Source organism: Triturus cristatus, chromosome 4_1, assembly GCF_964204655.1.
Source record: "Triturus cristatus chromosome 4_1, aTriCri1.1, whole genome shotgun sequence".
Lineage (NCBI taxonomy): Eukaryota > Metazoa > Chordata > Amphibia > Caudata > Salamandridae > Triturus > Triturus cristatus.
The window spans coordinates 174629659-174651540 of record NC_140585.1 but is presented as its reverse complement, the minus strand read 5'-3'; the positions used below and the strand labels follow the sequence as shown (position 1 = coordinate 174651540).

Sequence of the window (21882 nt, the reverse complement as noted above, 5' to 3'; positions counted from 1 at the left end):
ACAATCCGGTCTACTCTCTCATTCTTTTAGACATATACTTTTTTTACACCCAGTGAACATCCAATCACACAGTCAAACAGGTAACTTGTTGCTAAACACGTCTGTCTTGTATCAGAGTTATTGAGACTGAGCCCCCACCACATGATCCTAACTAGAAATATGGTTCGGTTTATTTTTCAGATTGGCCCCTGACGAAGGAACCGGCTGGTTCCGAAATGCATTGGGCATTTACAAAATCTTTCTGCTGTGTATAAATTTTTATGTTATTGCAACATGTCCAGTATATACAATTTGGTAACATGTGGATAATTGATTGTATCAATGTTATTCTTGTACAAATGATATTAATTTGTATTGGGACAAACTGTTATATTTTTTGAAAACTGTCACATCTGATAACCATGTATAAAAGTTCAAAGTAAACTATGATTTACGCTGAAAATTAAAAACAAAAGTTTCATACTAACCAGTGTCAGGAAGGACACTTTGTGAACAGTGCTCAGTTATATACAGGTTCTCAACCTGTCAATACCCCGTCTTGATTACAGTAGGAGAGGACAAACTCCTACAGAACTGATGCACCACTGTCTTCTCAAAATTGATAATTACTGATTATCTTACCATAACAAAGGAGTGCTCTCCCCATACAAAAGCTGTTTCACCAGACCTATTTGTCCACCGAGGAGAAAGCACCCAACCTAATCTGAAAATGTCGTTTGATTCGATCACGAACATAACAGAAAACAGAGCCACTACGTTGGTTTACACCACAGACCAAGCATCGGAAATTTATTCTTTAATACAGGAAGTAAGAAACATGGACACACACAGTGGCTCAATCTCGCAACAACTCAAACAGCTCGAATATCTAACCAGACGTCAGCTAAACCAACAACTTCACGCTTCCACACTCGTACAATATCATAAGGCCAAACGGATTCCCAGAGGATTAAGGCTCTCCATCAGACCAATGTTATTCCGCTTTCACCTAAATCCCACTTTCATGGACAAATGGTTCTCAATCCTGAATAAGTGCTCTCTGGATTTGATTCTGCTAATCATTGAGGAACTTTCCAAAACCATAAAGGATCTGGAACAAGAAATTTATACATTGAAAAACGAACTCCAAAATAGGTTAGAACAAGACACTTGGAAAATAAATCTTGAAGGGCTCAACATCAAATTAGACAAGTACAGTAGAGAACTACAAGAAGGTAAACTCAGGAAGTATAAAAGAGACACCATTGATTACAAGTTAAATGAGGTTTACACCTGGGCCGAAATATACGCACGAAAGAGATTTGAACCTCGCAAGCAAACAACCCATTCATCTGAGGAAAGCTTGGTCTCTGATAAAGACATCTCTACATCCAGAGTACCTGTACAGTCCGCGACCTCATCGAATTTATCCACATCAACCAAGGATACCATGGAACAAGTTGTTAGAACCAACACGGTGTCTTTTTTATCCCAGGTCCCGGACCAGGGAATACCTCCAGTATTACAACCAGAAACCCAAAGCGCAGCCATAAGATCAGGCGAGGAAAGGGGAGGCAAATCGCTACGCAGCGGGAAGAACATTCCCTGATTATAAACATCTCTTCTGTTGACATTTCACCTCACCAAAAAGCCGTTCTAAACAAAGGCTTGTCCTTTGTTCCAACCTCTCATGCTAACCAACTGGACATTGACGTCGCACTATACAAATTTATGCGGACGCTACGTCTACGCCATTACTTCTCGAATGTAGCAATCTCAGATTCAATTCCACCTACTAATCAGATTACGAAATTCAAACCACGAAGCACTTTTCAAGCGCCTGTGTCACACAAGATGTTGGATACATTTGAGATTCTCATTAAGAAAGACATTAAAAACCTAAGATTACGTCCCAAAACACACTGGAACCTAACAAACAATGAAAGGATTACATTGAGAACCCTTGCTAGAAATCCGGACATCACCATTCAACCCGCTGACAAAGGGGGAGCAATTGTCATTATGGACACTGAATTCTACTCAACACAGGTTAACATCCATGTGAATGATCAATCCACATACTTACTCCTACAAACTGACCCTACATCACAATTGGAAATCATTTTGCAAGGAATATTGCAAAAAGCCTACGATCTTGGATGGATCGATGAACAAATCAGACAGTACCTTACCACACCAAATCCACGCAGACCACATCTTTATATGTTACCGAAGATACACAAAAACCTTCACCAACCTCCTTTCAGACCCATTGTCTCTGGATGCGGTTCAATTTTTGATGCCGTAGGTAAATACTTGGATCATTACTTACAGAGATTTGTGCAAAACTGGTGGTCATACACCAAGGACACTACGGAGTTTCTCAAGAAACTCCAGCAAATTCAACTCAATATTCAACCAACATGGTTACTGTGCACCATTGATGTGGTGGCTCTCTACACCTCTATCCCCCACTCCTTGGGTTTGGAGGCAGTAGAATGGGCCTTACTCCAACGTGAAGACATTAATACAGAGAAGGTGTTCATCTTGCAACTGTTACACTTTTGCCTTCACCACAGTTATTTCAAATGGAATGAACAATTTTATGCCCAACTCTCGGGAACTTCTATGGGCTTTCCAGGAGCTCCTTCCTATGCCAATATTTTCATGGCGATGTTTGAACAAGAACACATCATGGACACACCACAATGGTGGACAAATATCTACACCTACAGCCGATACATTGATGACATCTTTTTGGTTTGGACTAACTCCCAACAACTCTTGGAAGAAATGATATCGACTTTGAATTCTCATAATCCTAGGATACAATTTACTCACAGGATTGAAACACAAACTATCCAATTCCTTGATGTCACTATCAACAAAAACCTCGATGGTCCAGGGCTCTCGACCACGATTTATACTAAACCTACTGACCGCAACAATGCCCTACATTTCTCAAGTTTTCATCCCAGCAACCTTATCCACAACTTACCTTACTCCCAGTTCATCCGTATTAAACGGATCTGCTCTAACACGGACGATAGTATGACGAAGATTGATGAACAGAAAGAAAAATACCATGAGCGTGGGTACCCTTCAACCATCATTGACTCTTGTGCACAACGAGCATTGACCAAAACACGGGAAGACTTATTGACACCAACAAGTAGCGACAACAAAACGAAGTTGGTCTTCATATCCAGATACTCTACTTGTTCCACAACTATCAAGAAGATCATTAATAAACGTTGGGAACTACTAACAAATGAAGCTGAATTTAACAATATCTTCAGCGAGCCACCAATGCATGCATACACTAGAGGTCAAAACCTCCGTGAAATACTATCGTCTACTAAGCCACAATCTCAATCTGCCCGCATCCAGAAAGGCACCATGAAATGCCATAACTGCCAACACTGCAACAACATCATTGCAGGTAACATCCTAAAACATCCCACCACCGGTAAGGACATTGCATTACGACACACAAGTGATTGCAATACTTCCAATATCATTTATGGGATCAAATGCCCCTGCGGCAAATTATATATTGGAAAAACCGAACGCAAAATGAAAATACGCCTAACAGAACACAAAAGCCGTATTAGAACTCAAAGTAAAAATTCTCCTCTGGCAACCCACTGGCGTGAAGCTCACCACTCCATATCTCAATTAAGATTCCAGATCATTGAACATGTGGAGTTACAACAAGGCACTAATAATCACCTCAGACTTCTCCAAAGGGAAGTCTTCTGGATCAAAAATCTGGACACTCTGGCCCCGACCGGTCGTAATGACCGGATGGATATGTCATGTTTTCTCTGATTATAAACATTTCCTTAACCAATTAACATTCCTTAAGGTTGAACATTATATTTGCTAGATTCGTCCTTAAACCCTGCAACTGCATTTCTTTCAATTTTGTGTCATATCACCGCACAGATAAACTAAGGCCATCAAGCACCACGTAGTAGTTTTAGAAACTGATAACATTCTACAAACGCAGTCTGATGCACACCTAAACTTCCGTGCGCGAACTCGATTGTACACTACTCTCCTGTTTACATTTTTCTATGAGTCTATGAGTTCGAAAGATCTATCCCTTCGGATTCGAGCGCATCTATGCAGATTTCATCTCACACGTTTTTTAAAACCTCTAGCTATCACCTTGGTTGTATTTACCATTCATTTCTTTTATTATTTGGGGACTTATTTTAGCCTTGAGAGTCTGCGTTCTTCACGATTTTCCCTGCACTTTGTTTCTTTCTCCTTACATATCGCGTTATGCCTCCGTTCCAACATGGCCCCTGCACAAACCTTCAGCACACCAGCTTCTTAGATCTTATTTGAGCACACCGAGTCCGTTGTCAGTACCGGTGACTTCCGGTGTTAGTTCTGATTAAGCTCCACCTATATAAATGTATGCCATCCAGGCGTTTTCAACCCGTTCACTGGTATTTCCGAGACGTCTGCTATTCCGTTTACGAAACATTCTAAGGTGAGACTTCTACGACGCACTTTCTGAAATCTTAGACCATTGTTGCAGCGTGCTAACATTTCCGCTCTCTTATTCACAAAATTCGGTTTCTTTTTTCTCTTTTGTCTTCACGCAGCCTACTATCGAATCTGCGAAGGTAAGATTTAAGCTCTAACCTTAACGGCAACGTCTTTGTGCGTGTACATCTGAATACTAAGCACGCTAAGCCCTATTGAAAGCTTATACGCGGTACTATTATTTTTTCCACAGTTTCTCAGTCGAATACTGTTATTAAGGTATGAACAAACCATCATCCCCGTAACGGCAAGTTTCCTTCGCGTGTTATTTTAAAGAGTGTTCACTTAGAGTTGTATTCACTTGTATTCATTTGACTCGCTATCAGTTTACATACGGTACTGTCATTCTCTCCACAGCTTCACAGTCGATGACCTTACACAAGGTATGAATAGACCTTTTGTAACTTGACACCGATTTCCGCTCTATTGTATTAGGACCTTAGTTCTGATTACTGGCATTAATACAATCCGGTCTACTCTCTCATTCTTTTAGACATATACTTTTTTTACACCCAGTGAACATCCAATCACACAGTCAAACAGGTAACTTGTTGCTAAACACGTCTGTCTTGTATCAGAGTTATTGAGACTGAGCCCCCACCACATGATCCTAACTAGAAATATGGTTCGGTTTATTTTTCAGATTGGCCCCTGACGAAGGAACCGGCTGGTTCCGAAATGCATTGGGCATTTACAAAATCTTTCTGCTGTGTATAAATTTTTATGTTATTGCAACATGTCCAGCATATACAATTTGGTAACATGTGGATAATTGATTGTATCAATGTTATTCTTGTACAAATGATATTAATTTGTATTGGGACAAACTGTTATATTTTTTGAAAACTGTCACATCTGATAACCATGTATAAAAGTTCAAAGTAAACTATGATTTACGCTGAAAATTAAAAACAAAAGTTTCATACTAACCAGTGTCAGGAAGGACACTTTGTGAACAGTGCTCAGTTATATACAGGTTCTCAACCTGTCAATACCCCAGCATTGTCCCTAAGGACAAAGATAGGGTCTTTGATAATAGGAACCTGTCCAAGGTTGTGCCCCCCTACAAAAGTGGGGATGACATCCACAAATGGATGACTGCTCTTGAGAGAGCCTGCAAAGTGCAGCAGGTCCCTGAAGACCAGTGGGCAGCAATCTTATGGCTCTCCTTTGAGGGGAGAGGCAGAGATAGACTCCTCACTGTTAGAGAAGAGGATGTCAGAAATTACAGAGTCCTGAAGAGTGTCCTGGTTGATGGGTTAGGCTTAACCACTGAACAGTACAGGTTAATGTTCAGAGACACCCAAAAGACACAGACTCAGGACTGGTCTGAATATGTTGAATGTGCCACTAAGGCTTTGGAGGGTTGGTTGCTGGGAAGTAAGGTATCTGATTTTACAGGATTGTATAATTTGATGATGAGAGAACAGATTTTAAATAACTGTCAAAACCAGCAACTGCATCAACACTTGGTTGACTCTGATCTGACCTCTCCCCAAGAATTGGGAAAGAAGGCAGACAAATGGGTCAGAACCAGGGTTAAGCAAAAGAACCAGAACCAGGGCCAAGGGGGTGATCAGAAGAAAACAGACCAAAAGGGTGGAGATCAGAAACCTAAAGACCAGAAGTCTTCAACAGGGCCCCAAAGTACTGCTAAGGAGGGTGGGTCCCAACAGTCCAAAAAGAAGAAAGAAGGTCAAAAGAAACCCTGGTGCAATCATTGCAAGAATACAACTCACTGGACTAGTGATTGCAAAAAGGGTGGAGCCCCCAACACTGTTGCCCCTAAGGCACCTGCTCCCAGTACTACCGTTAGCAGTGTTGGTCCCCAGACAAAGGGTGTAGTGGGAATCACTATGGGAACTGAAGGAGATTCTGACTTAGACATAACCCTGACACAGGCAGTCCTGATCTGTGATGGGGACATTGATTTGTCCCTGACTGTGAGCCCCAGTAACCTGGGCAAGTACAGACAGACTCCTTTAATTAATGAAAAAGTGGCTCAAGCCTACAGGGACACATGTGCCAGTGTCACTATGGTGACACCAGGCTTTGTGGATCCTGGACAGTACATACCAGGTGAGAATTACCTGGTGACCAATGCCAGCAATGCCACTACTTCACATAGTGTGGCAGTTGTTAACTTCTCATGGGGAGGGGTAACTGGCCTCAAAAGGGTTGTGGTTAGTGCAGACCTCCCAGTAGAATGTTTGTTGGGCAATGACCTAGAGAGTTCTCTATGGTCTGAAGTGGAGTACAGGACACATGCAGAGATGTTAGGTATATCACCACATGTCCTTGCTGTGACCAGGTCACAGGCCAAAAAGTGCCTTACTGAACCACAGGTCTTGGATCCTGGAACAATGGACCAAGCACCTACCAAGAAGAAGAACAGGAGGGTAAAGGCTGTGCCTTCCCCCCTGCCTCAGAGTGATGATCAACCTTCCCAGGAAGCTGATCTAGAGAACCCTGAAGGAACTGTCCCTGAAGAGCTTGAACCTGATCAGGTTGAGTTTCTGGGGACAGGGGGACCTTCCAGGGCTGACTTGAGGCAGGCTCAGTTATCCTGTCCCTCTCTTGAACCCCTCAGACAGCTGGCTGCTGCTGAGGCTGCTGGGAATGCTCAAGGTACCCATAAAGTGTATTGGGATGATGGGCTCCTTTATTCAGAGGCTAGAGACCCCAAGCCTGGTGCAACCAGGAGGTTGGTTATACCTCTGCAATTTAGGGGCATCCTTCTTACCTTGGCCCATGATATTCCTTTAGCAGGACACTTAGGCCAGAACAAGACTTGGGACAGGCTTGTCCCTCACTTTCACTGGCCTCACATGAATGACGATACCAAGGAGTTTTGTCGCTCCTGTGTGACCTGCCAAGCCAGTGGCAAATCAGTTGGCACAACAAAGGCCCCCCTAATACCACTACCTGTGGTGGGGGTCCCCTTTGAAAGAGTGGGAATAGACATAGTGGGTCCCATGGATCCTCCCACTGCATCTGGGCACAGATTTATACTGGTGGTAGTGGATCATGCCACCAGGTATCCAGAGGCAATTCCCCTTAGGACCACTACAGCACCTGTTGTGGCCAGGGCCCTGCTGGAAGTATTCTCCAGAGTGGGGTTTCCTAAGGAGGTAGTATCTGACAGAGGTACCAACTTCATGTCAGGATACTTGACAGCTATGTGGAAGGAATGTGGTGTCAACTACAAGTTCACCACTCCTTATCACCCACAATGCAATGGGCTTGTTGAGAGATTCAACAAGACCCTAAAGGGTATGATCAAAGGATTACCTGAAAAGCTCAGGCGAAGATGGGACATCCTTCTACCCTGCCTTCTGTTTGCTTACAGAGAGGTCCCACAAAAAGGAGTTGGCTACAGCCCCTTTGAATTGTTGTTTGGGCACCCTGTGAGAGGCCCACTGTGTTTAGTGAAGGAAGGATGGGAGTTACCTCTCAAAAAGCCTAAGCAAGACATAGTGGACTATGTACTTGGTCTCCGCTCCAGGATGGCTGAGTATATGGAGAAGGCATCCAAAAACCTTGAGGCAAGCCAGGCCTTACAGAAAGCTTGGCATGCCCAAAAGGCTGTCTTGGTTGAGTTTCAGCCAGGACAGAAGGTATGGGTGTTGGAGCCAGTGGCCCCAGCAGCACTCCAAGACAAACGGTCTGGACCCCATACAATCCTGGAAAAGAAGGGAGAGGTCACTTACTTGGTAGACCTAGGAACTCCCAGGAGTCCCCACAGGGTACTCCATGTTAACAGGTTAAAAGCATATGTTGACAGGGCAGACATGGGCTTGCTCATGGCTACAGATGAGGGACAGGAAGAAGAGAGTGACCCTCTCCCAGACCTGTTGTCTCAGAACCCTGAAGATGGCTCAGTTGAAGGAGTGACCCTTGGAGGCAACCTCACTGCCCATCAGCAGACTGAATGTAGACAAGTTCTACAATCATTCCAACATCTGTTTTCCCTAATACCTAGCCAAACTGACTGGTGTACCCATGTGGTGGACACTGGTGACAGTCTGCCTGTAAAGAACAAACTTTACAGACAACCTGACCACGTCAGGGACTGTATAAAGGCTGAGGTACATAAAATGCTGGAATTAGGTGTCATTGAACCCTCAGAGAGCCCCTGGGCTAGCCCAGTGGTTCTGGTCCCCAAACCTCACACCAAAGATGGCAAGAGAGAGATGAGGTTCTGTGTGGACTACAGGGGTCTCAATGCTGTCACCAGGACAGATGCACACCCTATTCCAAGGGCAGATGAGCTCATAGACAAACTAGCTTCTGCTAAGTTTTTGAGCACATTTGACTTGACAGCTGGCTATTGGCAAATCAGATTAGCTGAGGAGTCCAAGGCCAAAACAGCATTCTCAACCCCAGGTGGGCATTATCAATTTGTGGTGATGCCCTTTGGTCTGAAGAATGCACCTGCCACCTTCCAAAGGCTGGTGAACCAAGTCCTTACTGGGTTGGATGACTTTTGTGCAGCTTATCTTGATGACATTGCTGTCTTTAGCTCCACCTGGGAGGATCACCTGATCCACCTGAAGAAGGCTCTTGAGGCTCTGCAAAGGGCAGGCCTCACTATCAAGGCTACTAAGTGCCAGATAGGGCAGAGTAAGGTTGTGTATTTGGGCCACCTTGTAGGTGGAGGCCAAGTTCAACCACTGGAGAGTAAGATACAATCCATCAAGGACTGGTCCCCTCCAACCACCCAGACTCAAGTTCGAGCTTTCTTGGGCTTGACTGGGTACTACAGGAAGTTTGTTAAGAACTATGGGTCCATTGTGACTCCTCTTAATGATCTGACATCCAAGAAGATGCCCAAAAAGGTTCAGTGGACAGTAAGCTGTCAAAAGGCATTTGATGACCTGAAGGAGGCCATGTGCTCTGCACCTATCCTGAAAAGTCCTGACTACTCCAAAGAGTTTATTGTCCAAACAGATGCTTCTGAGTTGGGTGTGGGAGCTGTGCTGTCACAACTTAATGTAGATGGTCAAGACCAACCCATTGCTTTTATTAGCAGAAGGTTGACCCCCAGAGAGAAGAATTGGTCAGCTATTGAGAGGGAGGCCTTTGCTGTGGTGTGGGCCCTGAAGAAGCTGAGGCCATACTTGTTTGGCACTCACTTCAAGATTCAGACCGACCATAAGCCCCTCTTGTGGCTAAATCAGATGAAGGGTGAGAACCCCAAACTGCTTAGGTGGTCCATTTCCCTACAGGGTATGGACTTTACAGTGGACGGTGCCAGGTACTGACCATGGGAATGCAGATGGTCTCTCCAGGTACTTCCACTTAGGACATGAAGACGAGACTGGTCAAGGCTAGTTTAATGTCCCTGCGTTTGGGGGGGGGGGGGGTTGTGTAGGAGAGTAGGGTCTGCTATCCTATGGTCACCCCAAATTTTTGCTTTTTGCTTCACTGGTTTTTGACATATTGAGGCTGTGGGCCTGCCAATCAGACCCCCAGCCTGCTGTTCTCTCTACTAAATTAAAACTATGCACCCTAGGTGCATAACCAATTGGAAGTGTACACCCTGTCAGCCCCTGTACCAGTGTACACTAGGTACCCAGGGCATTGGTGTATCTAAGGCCTGGCAGGGGCTGAAGCATGTATTATGCCACCCCAGGCTTGGCCTAACAAATTTGACACAACTGGCTGATCACTCAGCTGGGGTAAGTTGGTGTAACCACCTCTTACTTAGGTATAGTATACCTATACCTAACCTTAAATGGGACACATGTTAACCTATAAGTCACTCCTATGGCAGGCCTTAACAATCCTGAAGGCAGAGTGCTTGGTTCCATGTGAGATGGTGCTCTGGCATGAGCTGAGCCTGTCTACAGAGGTCGGAACAACTTCCTTCTACTGTTTCCAGATATCGTCATACCATATACTCTTAAGTGCATTATGAACCTCGCGGTTAAATGCTAACTTTGGTTTGGCTTTATCAAAACATGTCAAGTAAGGTGTCATACGAATTGGAATACTAACCCCTCGCCAATTCTGGCGACGGGGTTAGCATTCCACCCTTCTAGAGGGACACGACATGTACAGTACCTGAAACCCGGGTAAAATCAGACATAGCCTCAGCTCCACAAAATGGATGCTGCCACCACAGACACAAGTCTGCCCTCCTGCCGCTGGGAGTCCTTCCAGCTTGGGAGGTGTGGACAAAGGGTTTCCTGCCAGGGGAGGTGCGTGCACCACCCCAGACATTGGTCAGGTAGGGCTTGAAAGAAACCAGACATGCCTGAGGCTCACAAGGAGCCTCGGTGCATATGCCAGTTCAATCCGGTCCTGGGGCACACCAGTCCCGGGCCTGGGGCGAGCTGGACAAAGGATTGGGGGTGTAACCACCCCCCTTCCTGGTCCCACCCTTAGGGAGGGACCTAGCAGGTAGTCCGGCCCCTAGAATCCGCTTAAAGGTAGGAGCTGTGTCCTAAGACTTCAGACATCCTGGAATCAACTTGAAACTAAGAAGAAGACGGGAACTTCGACGCTCTGCCGCACAGAGGACTGAAGCCAATCTCCCCTGTGGTCAGGGAGGGACCACCTTGCTAACGCAAGCACCATCCAGCGAATCAACGTCTGCTTTGCCGCCGCCTCCCGCCGGAGCCCGAGCCCAGAGACTGACAAGACCTGGACCTCCAGACCTCTCACCGCCCGATCCACAGTCCCTGAGAAGAGGAGACCCGTGGAGGCACCGAAACACGTGGAGCCAGCCATCTTGAAAAGACCACGACAAGCTGCAAGCGCAACAACCGAGGCTCCCTCCAAGTTGTGCTTTGGGATCTGAGAAGCCCAACACCCGAGCAGCATCTGCACCAAAGGTGAGCCCTCCAGCATCTCCACGATCTGCGTGGGGCCCTTCTGCATTTTGCCACTCGACGCGCCTAACCGGTTGCTGGCCCGCTGGCTAGTGGCCATCTTGGCGACGAACTTCAAAAACTACACCGCTGGTCTGGTTGCTCCAGACTGGCCCTTGCTCCCCTCCAAAGGAGCAATCCCTCTGACCTTGCTGGTCAGAGCCATCAGCTTATTTCGTTTTCCACAACAATTGCTTTTGCCAAGGCTTGTTTGCTTCGATCAAGTCGCCGACACCGCCGACAGCGAGAGCCTGCATGGGACAGCTCGTGAACCGACTCCTGGACGTCGTCGACCTTCAGGGACCATGTGGCTGCAGAGACAAGCTACACCTTCCTTCCTGTTTGCACCCGACATCGCCTGGTACCCACCTGGTGCCACGCTGGTCACTGGCTAGTGACTGTGAACACTGTCCCCTCTGCTTACAGGTCTTCTACAACTCCGATCCACCCTTGGATCCACCGCATCCCTTCCGGACCGACCGCCTGCAGCATCTTTGTCCACAGGCTCCATTGAACAGATAGAAGAAACCCGACGCACTTCGACACCTACGCACCCGCTTCCTGTGGGTGAGGTGAAGCTGGCACTCCGGTGCCCAAGTGTAGAGTATCATCTCTAGTGTCTGTGTTTCCAATCTTGAGTTCATAGTCCATCCGGAAGATTCCTTTTGCAGTAACTTTGTACTTTTTACGCACCCATTGAAAACCTATGGGAGCTCGCGTGTGACTATTTGCTCTGCACACGCAACCCGTGGACCTCCTGGTCACTAACTGAAGTTAGCTCCTCGTAGGCCCAGCGATTCTAGAGGCCCTAGGCCTTTTCCCTTTTCTGTTCGTGGTACTTATACCACTATTTTAGTATATGGTTTGAGCGGCCACCAGGGCCTATCCATATAAAGTGCAACTTCTGTGTATTCTACTGTAATCTTGTTTGACGATTTTTGCTCCTGTGCTCATAAAGAGACTAGGGGTTACTTTGAGAAATAAATACATATATATTTTGAATATATATCTGTGTGGTGTCCTTTCATTGGTATAAAAGGGGGTTGCATTTGGTAAAACAGCTTGCTTAACACGTTTCACGAGTTTAGCCTCAAAGACTGCTTAGCCTACGCTACCACTAGGGCAGCTAGTCCGAAAAGGTTGACTTACAACCACACCATAAGGGTTGCTTGGCATGGTACAAGGTGGTCACTTTAACTAGTGAACATCATATACCAGGCCAACTTCTCACATCCGTCTTTTCTTGCTCCAAACTTAGGGGCATATCATCAAGAGCTTTATCTCCGCTTTTCTGGCTTTAAAAGCCAGAAAAGCGGAGATAAAACCAACGCCCTATCAGCAAGATGGTGTTAACATGCGTACGCCTACCTTTGTATCTCTAATGAGATGCAAAGTGGGCATTCCTGACATACACTACATGTCAGGAGAGCAATAACGCGTCTTTGCGCTATCAGCAAAGATGCCCTTGCATTTTAGCAGACGTTAGTTTTTGGAGAAAACTGCTGTTTACTCCAAAAACTAACATCTGCTAAAATCCTGACTAAGCCACCCCTAACATTGGGGGTGGATTATGCTGATACGACCACAGGGTCGTCTCAGCAAGGTTATTGCCCTTTTGCAGGGAACATCGCTGGGAAACCAGCGATGTTCCCTGCAAAACAGTGATAACATCGCTATATCCGGAATTTTTATCGCCCTGGAGCAGCACGTTGATGATAACGCACTACCAGGGCGATAAAAAGCAGAGATAGCCAGAGATAAATAAATTATCGCTAAGCACGGCCAGCGATATTTATCGCTGGCCGTTGCTGATATGGCCCTACGTGCCCTAATTTCCTTATTCTTGTGATATCATCATAAGAACAACTTTTAAGTACTACAAACTTCTGCTATTTTAGAATGAGTAGTAGAGGACTCTTAGACCAGAAACCTAAACTAATACTACCCAAAAACCATAGAAATGTCTTCCACCTTTAACCCTTCAACCAAAACTGAAAACCTGGGGGCATATTAACAAGGAACAGGGAAAATGAACGCTAAGTGCGCTTAGTGTTAACTTTTTTTAACGCCCGCTTTCGCTGGATAATATTGCCTGGTTATCGCGTTATTAATAACGCTAACCGCCTAGGCGATAAAAAATCCAGCGATAGCGGCATTTTGGGAGGTTATCGCTGGTAATGCAGCAATAAAACCACAAGGATAGGGATATCCTTGTTGATAGCCCATGGTGGATTTAGCCATGTAATCCACCTCCCATTGGATTACATGGCTAACTCTGAAAATTAGCAGACGTAAAAAAGCAGCGTTAACCGTGGTTAGCGCTGCTTTTTTTGTCTCTAACAGGGTTAGCGTGAAGCTTGATAATAGAAATGTCGCTTAGCGACATTTCTCCTATTATTTTGCTCTGGAACGCCACTTTGCACTCATTAGAGATGCAAAGGGAAGCATAGTGAAAAAGGGTGCTAACATGCGATTTTGCATGTTAGCACCCTGTTGTCGATAGGGAGATATTTTTATCTCCGCTTCTTTGGCTTTTAAAGCCAAAAAAGCGGAGATAAAGCCCTTGTTAATATGCCCCCTGGATATTTAATGGACTCTCCGTCCCATACATATCATGCTTTCACGTAACCATGAAAGGACGCCGCATATAGCAATAGTGAGTTATTCAAATCTTTTTAACATTTAACAGAAGTTACTTTAGAGACAATAGTGTTCTTCTAGAAAAAGATCTACTTTTCTTTTGGACATTTTTATATGGGAAAATGACAAAACATTCATGGATATTTAGAAAGCAAAGATTGTGTCCTCAGAGGATACATGTTACCTGAGCTTCCATTGTGTTGCCAGTGCAACAGATCAACTTGCAGCCATAGACAGAGGTGGAAAGGGTCAGGCAGAACTCCAGTAGTGAGAGAATGAGCAGTACGGCAACAATGGGTTGTCTGGCACTCTAAAATGTAATAAAAAATTCGAATTATGACATACAAACCACAAAGGAACTCACATCACTTTTGACTATCATGGCCCATGGTAGTGACCTGTGAATTTTTTTAACATGAAATACATTAGGGCTCGTGTGTATGAAGCCTGTCATTGTCCTTGTGTCATGCAAGGCGAAGCAAGGACAACGCAAAGGCTTCAGTATTATGTACAAAGCCACACAAAGTCTGATTTGTGTGGCCATGCGTGGCTTTGTAAAGAAATGTAATGCAAGGCAGCTGCTTGCGCTCCGTTGAGTTACATTTCAACCAGGGAGGAGTTTCATGGGTGGAGCGTGGGCATTCCCCCATGAATGTTGTAAACCTAGGAATGCGTGAAAATGCTGTGCCTTCCCAGGTGAGGCTTAAAGAGGAGAAAAAAGCTTATTTCTCCTCGTTATTTCCTCTTTCCCCATGTGCTGCATTCTGCAGTACACATAGAAAGAGGAAAACCTTCCTGCACAAAACAATCCTGTCTATATGCAGGCACACTTGCACCATGTCGCAAAGGTCCTTACATTAGCACTAGGCTGCATACAGTGTGCCAGCTCTAGGAGGCAAAAGAACTGCACCATATCATAGCAAACACGGCACATTTCTGCTGCCTCCTTATCACGCAACAACGCACAGCAATTTTCCTTGCTGCCCTGCGTTGCATTAAAAATGAGTAAATCTGTCCCAGGACTTCAGCGACATTTATTCATGATCAGCAATGTTCTCATTTGTTTCAAGGTGGCTTTGAAGCATTATGTGATTTCATATTGTATTGAATATGAAAGGGACAGAACGAGATAGGCTTCATTAGGTGCAGCTGATGCAGCAGAATGAACAGGGTTCTAAAAGCTTTCCTTACTCCCTTTTGGAGCTTCCCCTTGGCATCTGGCTGTCTCAGTTTGAACTTTCAAGCTTTATAGAACTTTTTATTAAAATGTAATAGTCTTCCTAGATTGCTTCTTGAAGTGGAAGGCCCGCTGCATCTCTTACTGATGAAATGTCTAGGTCATAAGTCCTGCCTGAGACATCAAACAAGGTTCTTGTTTATGGTAATATTAGCCATTAAATGTTTCACAACAATGGACATATGTTTCTCTGGGATTAGCCTGCTATGGCCAAAATAAAGGCCCCACCTTCATGTGGTCAGGGTATATTTAGTAAATACCCCAGCCGTCCTTTTCCAGCAGCAACCCCTTCAAGGGCCTTCCTACAGTGGGGACCTTGTCTATAGTTTGCAGTCACATATGTTATGTAGAACTGCAGCATCTTATACTCTTATACCCTTAATACGTACATACATTGTTAAGTTAGCATAACCACGTTAGATGTTAGAAAGCCATCTTGCTGCTTTTGCGCACAACACTGCATCTACATGTTATTGTTTAAACAAACTGCTGACTCGCGCTTTGCCTCACATGAGAGCAATCCGTTGTTACCATCCCGAGCTCTGCGCAGCGACCTTGGTCTGTACATGGTGTAACAAACAGTTTGGGTCGTTAGACAATGCATGTTTTCCACTCCAGGTTGATCGACCCACTATTTAGCCATAACACACAGGCAGCTGCGAATACCTGAAAGTTGGTGCTTTTAATATTGCAGACATCATGTTTAATATTCAGACCGAAGACGAGCCTTCCTGCGAGAAGACTTCTGATGCTCCTGTGATGTGATTTCACTAAGCTGATCTTTGAGGTATGGGGTCCCCTGTTCAAGCCTTAGAGACCTTTTATTAGCATAATAATAATATTAGCTTCTTAGTTAAGGGAAGGTGGTAGTATCCACTGTCATTTATAACATGATCACTCCCTTTATATTCTATGGTATTGTAACGATGCTGATGGTTTTGATTATAATCATTTGTCTGCTTGTATTAGCCAAAGTACTGCATCTTAGGACACGTGGTCTATAAAAATAAACTCTTTTTATTTTCACCGTGTCTCTGTTTATTCTTGTTGTGGACTGATGTGAGAATAATATACGAACAGGTATTTCTGATTCCCACCATTCCTGAGAGTACACTGAGTCACTTGTTCTGGGTTGTCTTTTCATTGGGACTGCCGAGCTAAATCTCGGATAACGAATGGGACACTTATGCTAGCCGGATACTGGGTTCTGGGGTGAGTTTCTGGTACACCACAATTCACTGAGGTCCTGGGGTTCTACGCATAGTTCTGTGTATAAGCAGAATCCCTGCAACAATACAGTTTCAATGAACTTGTTGCTGATTCAGTGCTAGGGGGCGAGGGCAATCCCAGGTAGTGTAATCACGTGGAATTACCAAAAAAGTCTGGGAGGTTATGCAGAATTATGCAAGAATAGTAATTCTGCATTTATCACTACCTACTCCGCACAAATCCGCTCTCTTGCCTCCAAAATGGATGTGGGTATGCGTTTTGCTCTAAGAAAATAGTGCTAAATGCAACAGAACATAAACAGAAGCGCAAGCACTCGTGCATGCTTAATGTGCTCTTGTGGTAGGTTTCCCCCCCCCCAAATTACTCTCAATTACGTGAGCAGGTGTAATCATGTTATCTTTAAAAATTATGCATCAAAGAATAACGCAAAATTAACGAAATTACAATGCTGAAGGCCTATTCAGTGCATGTATCGGGGCAATTTAAATTTTCTGTATGGAGTAATTCTTAAGAATAAATAGCATTTCTAGCCCTCGGCATTGAAAACAAAGTATTCATTGTGAGCCTTCACACAATATATACAAAATATAAAAAAAAAGAAAAAGAAATCAGTAGAAGACCTAAATTGCATTTTTGCTGCTTAAGAATACATGATTTTTGTATATTTATAGTTCAAAGTGGACCAACTTAAAGTAGAGGACAATCTGTAAGTGGCCCCAATTGTCTTTTTTCATAATAAAGGCCTCTGAATTAGATGGGATTCTGAAGACCTGAAGAATTTCTTGGCATCTGTTGTTTCTGAAAACATATGCACACTTAATAAGTGGCTACCTTGTTTCTGATAACATATGCACACTTAATAAGCGTCTATCTGTTGATATCCCCCCTGTTCTATAATAGAGGGTTTTGGTACTGTCTGACTTTCAGTCTCCAAGCTGTTAACTTCAAAACACAGTCCATCCAGCCCTTCACCACAGTGATATTTTAATGCTGCCTGCTTTAAAGCACACAAACAGCTCAAAGTAGCCTCAAAGGGGGCCTCCAAAGATGTGGGAAATATTAGAATATTTCGCAAGGCCTACAAAGTTTCTCTGAGAGATAGGAAAGCTATATTAGGAGCTTTTGCCTGGCCCAATTTGACAGCTGTAGGGACCTCTAGAGATGCAAGACTTTTTGGTAGGTCGTTAATCGTCCATTTTTTACAAAAGGTCCTCCCCCTAAGACAGATTGTCTAATTACGGCTAGGTACTGGGTTAAGTACTTAATTCTTCCACATACGTTGTAGGCAACAGGACAATAAGGTTCTCCCTGCTAAAGACATGGAATTGGCCTTCTAGTTTAGCCACACCATCAGTGTTAAGGATGTTATCAAAGTCCCTATCATCAGCCATGTGAAAAAGCATCAGGCCCAGAGGAAGTCCCTCCGGACCTGTTTAAAACAAATATTGATTTATGGGCCTCTCTGCCCTCTGATCACTTATGTTTTTAGAGCTGCGATTACTGGTCTTTTACCCTCCACATGGAAAGAAGGTATAATGGTCCCCATTTTGGAAAAGGGAGACAGGAACAACCCAGCCAGTGTTTGCCCAATATCATTACTGGATTCCACAGTGAAGATTCAGTGCAGGGTTCTCTTAGCAGGATTGGAGGAGTGCGCCAGCTCAAATAATATTCCTTCTGAGGTGCAAAATAGTTTAAGACAAGGCTCAGCTCAGGCACTGTTGAACAATGTTTGAATCTCTCCCAATTAACTGCAAGTACACCAGACACAAAAGATGCTCTACATTTAGCATTTATGGACTTGTCATGTGCAATCAACACAGTTAATCATTCCAAATTATGGGTGAATCTTGAGAATACTGAGGTGAAAGCTGCTTTAATTATCCTATTACCCCACCTTTATTGGTATACCTTGGCTAAGATTCACTTTGGACCGAGGGGAGAATGCACACAATCCATCTGTTGTGATCAGGGAGTTTGCCAGGGCTGTATTCTAGCCCCCCCCCTTTTTTTTAACTATATAAATAGCCAGGAAGATCATCTGTTACAGAAGAAACTAGATTTCCTGAAGATGGGTGATCAGTTTATTCCAACCCTCTTATATGTGGATGAGGCCGTCCTTATGGCCAGGACGGCAAGCAGCTTGTGGAGAGCAGTTGCTGCCTTTTTAGGTCGAGCCTGAGCCAGCGCGCAAGTGCTGCTCTGGCGATGATCTGTTGTAGAGCAGTACGGGAGAGAAGCTCCGCCCACTCCCCCGCCCATATTTTTCATTGGCTTGTGTCTTTGTCCTTTGTAAATGCTTGCTTCGGATTCCTAAATAAGCTTGTTAGTCCCTCCTTAGTACGGCCATGTCTTCATTTGTAACCTTTGTTTTAACAAAGAAGGGGAGTGTGAGGATTTTTACTGAGGTCCAGCATACATGTCCTGTCAGATCTTATGCAATAAAGGTATGAAGTTCCTCAAGAAGGTGGTGCCATCAGTGATGGTAGGGAGGGCGGAAACTGACATTGGAGAAGGAAAGGAGGGGATCCCGCTGTCAGAACTGGGGTCCTCACACACCCAGCAAGCTAGGTGTCATGCTTCATTAGTTGGACCTGCTCCTCATTGAGTCGGCAATGCAATACCCAACGGGCACCCTTAAAGGTGCTCTTTATTGGAGATCTTTTGTTCCTTGCCGTATAATGAAGTGGGGGTGTGTGGCCCGTGAAGTGTAGATACAGTGAAGTGTGGTAGTTGAAAACAAGTAGGATAATCCAAATGACAATTTTATTCAGGTCGGTTATCCCCTTGACTAAAAATGTGGGCAGTGGCAGCTTTCCTGGCAGCTAGGTTCAGTACAAGCTATGCTCATCTCCTAAGGTCAACATGTTTCTTGCCCAATGGCTCTAATAATCTGTGGCAATTCTTCAGGACCTACTCTATGTGAAGTGAATCTATCTACACTCAGTGGTGGGGCTTGATTGGCTACCTACCACATATGGACACTATGATAAATATTCAATAGTGTGGTTCAGTAACCTCCCATAGCTAGGAATAGCACCTCAATCGGTGTGCGGCAATTCAATTGGACACCTAGTGGCATGGTGCCCCTTTTGTCTGGGATACGCGGTCGATTTACCTACCCTCCTCGCCCATTCTTTTTTATGTCCTCATGAAGGGTTGCCCAGAGTTGTTCCTCTAAGGTTCTGTTTGCTTCCCACTTAAGTTTTTTTAATGAGGCTTTTAGTTCAGAGAGTTGATACAGCCTCCTTTTGTTGTTATGGTCTTGCTGTACTGTTCTCCTTAACCTGGAGATTAAATGTTTTGTTTCTTTAATTTTCACTCTATATAATTGAGGAAGGGTGCCCAGCTTGTTTGTCCTTGTGCGCAGTTTAGATTTTGTTGCGTATTGCCCCAAGGTGGTAGTGAACTGCACCCATTTCGCTGCTTCATTAGGGCCTATGCGCTCCATGTTGTGTTGTTTTGCCAGACCGGTCAAAAGTTCGCCCATTGCGGTCGAATACTTGATCTTTTTGACATTTTTGGTATAAATGGACCCTTTAGGAGCTGTCGAACGCTCGTAAGTTGGCTTAGCAAGGTCCATAATGATTTCCTGAGGGCAGTGATCGCTATCTGCTTGGGTCCCAATCTGGTAGGATATTACGGATTGGAAGAGTGGAAGTGTGTAGAAGAGTAGGATCTGCACTTATGTTGCCCCACTTTTTTTCTGATGTATACACTGGTTTCTGGCTATAGTCTGGCAGGGATCCTGCTAATCAGGGCCCCAGCCTCTCTGTTCTCTCTAAACAACTTGGAGTGCATTTTAGATGCACTAGTGATTGGATACTGTGGTACCTTATGAGCCCCTAGTATATGGTACCTTAGGTACCAAGGGCATAGATACTTCACAGGCCTACCAGGGGCTGAAGCATGTATTATGCCACTCCTGGGAAGCAGACTAAATCTGACACGACAGATCTGCTACTGCAGCCTGGATGAGGTAGTGTTAGCACTCCTCACTGAGGTATAGCTTCCCTATATCTCACCTTACACACATATATAAGCCTATGAGTCACCCCTAAGGCAGGCCCTATCAATCCTGAGGGCAGGGTGCTTGATTTCCATGTGAGGGGGTGCCTCTGCCTGAGCAGGGCCCCTCTGCAGCTGGCAGAGTCTATTCTCTGTGGCTGTTTGTGGATGCGGTTAAACCATATACTCTTAAGTGCATTATAACCTCACGGTTAATGCTAACTCTGGGATGGCTGCATCAAAATATGTCGTGTTTGGTGTCAAACGCTTTGGAATCATACCCCCACACCAGTAACTGGTGTGGGAGTATGATCCCACCCTTCTAGAGGGATAGCCATGTACCTATAGTGGAAACACGGTAGAATCCTGAAAGAGCCCTGGCATCACAAAATGGATGCCACCAGCACAGACACTGGGCTGCCCTCCTGCTGCTGACCGAAACTCGCAGCGGAGGAGGCCCAACAATAGGCATCCTGTCACAGGGAGGTGTCACCACCTTCCAGACAGGATTTAGTTTATTGGGGCTGGGTGGGTGCACTCCTAGAGTGCTTTGAAGTCCTGCACTGGGGGAGCAGTAGGCTCCTCTGTGCATATGCCAGCTCAAACCGGTTCAGGGGCTACCTGCCCCTGCTCTGGCGCGAAACTGGACAAAGGGAAATGGGTGTAACCACCCACCCCCCTGACCCTACCATAGGAGTGGTCATAGGAGCTAGTCCCTCCCTTTCTTTTAGTATAAGATAGGGAACCCTTGCCATTGCAAACTAGATATCCCTGGACGACGCTCTGAAGAAGAATCCTGGACCTTCGACGTTCCACTACCTTTGGAAGACTGAAGAATCTCACTTGGAGTCAAGGAGTGACTCACCTGCCTGGCAGGTACCAAAAACTTTGAATCTACGGTCGCAAACATTCCCGTTCCTGCCGGAGTCCGAAGTCCCTGCAGCCCCAGAAATGGCTTTCCTGACTTCTCAATGGTCATCGTGAATCCCCAACAAAGCTGAGGCAAGTGGACCCCACGAGTGATGAGGAACAGCAATACCCGGGTAACGTGCACTAGTGTCGAGTGCAACCCCTTCACGACGTTCTACGAACTTGTGCATTGGACTGCCTCCAGCAGGATTTCCACCAAAAATCAGAGGCCTACCTAGTCCCTAGTGGCCGTCGGCTCCTGTGAAGTGAATCCTCCCGAGGGGTCTTCGCGATCCCTTGCGGCTGGCTTGTGGGTACAGAACCAAAGGGCTCCCCTGGTTGCTCCAGGCCTGCCCTGACTTACCCTTGCTGGGTGAGTCCCTCAGACTTGCTCGTCTGCACCGCTGGCTTTCTTCACTTTCCACAAGACTTGCTGTTGCCAAG

The 21882-nt window shown here is 45.1% G+C and overlaps 1 protein-coding gene across 5 annotated transcripts in view; it reads right to left on the bottom strand.

Annotated features, from left to right (window-relative positions):
* Positions 1-21882, bottom strand: part of LOC146853835 (membrane-spanning 4-domains subfamily A member 4A-like) — a 293969-nt gene that overhangs the window by 47570 nt on the left and 224517 nt on the right. For all 5 annotated transcript variants that reach the window (XM_085651830.1, XM_085651831.1, XM_085651832.1 and 2 more), the window contains one exon: positions 14239-14364. In XM_085651830.1, the coding sequence (XP_085507956.1) occupies positions 14239-14364 (126 nt within the window). The remainder of the gene's footprint in view (positions 1-14238; positions 14365-21882) is intronic.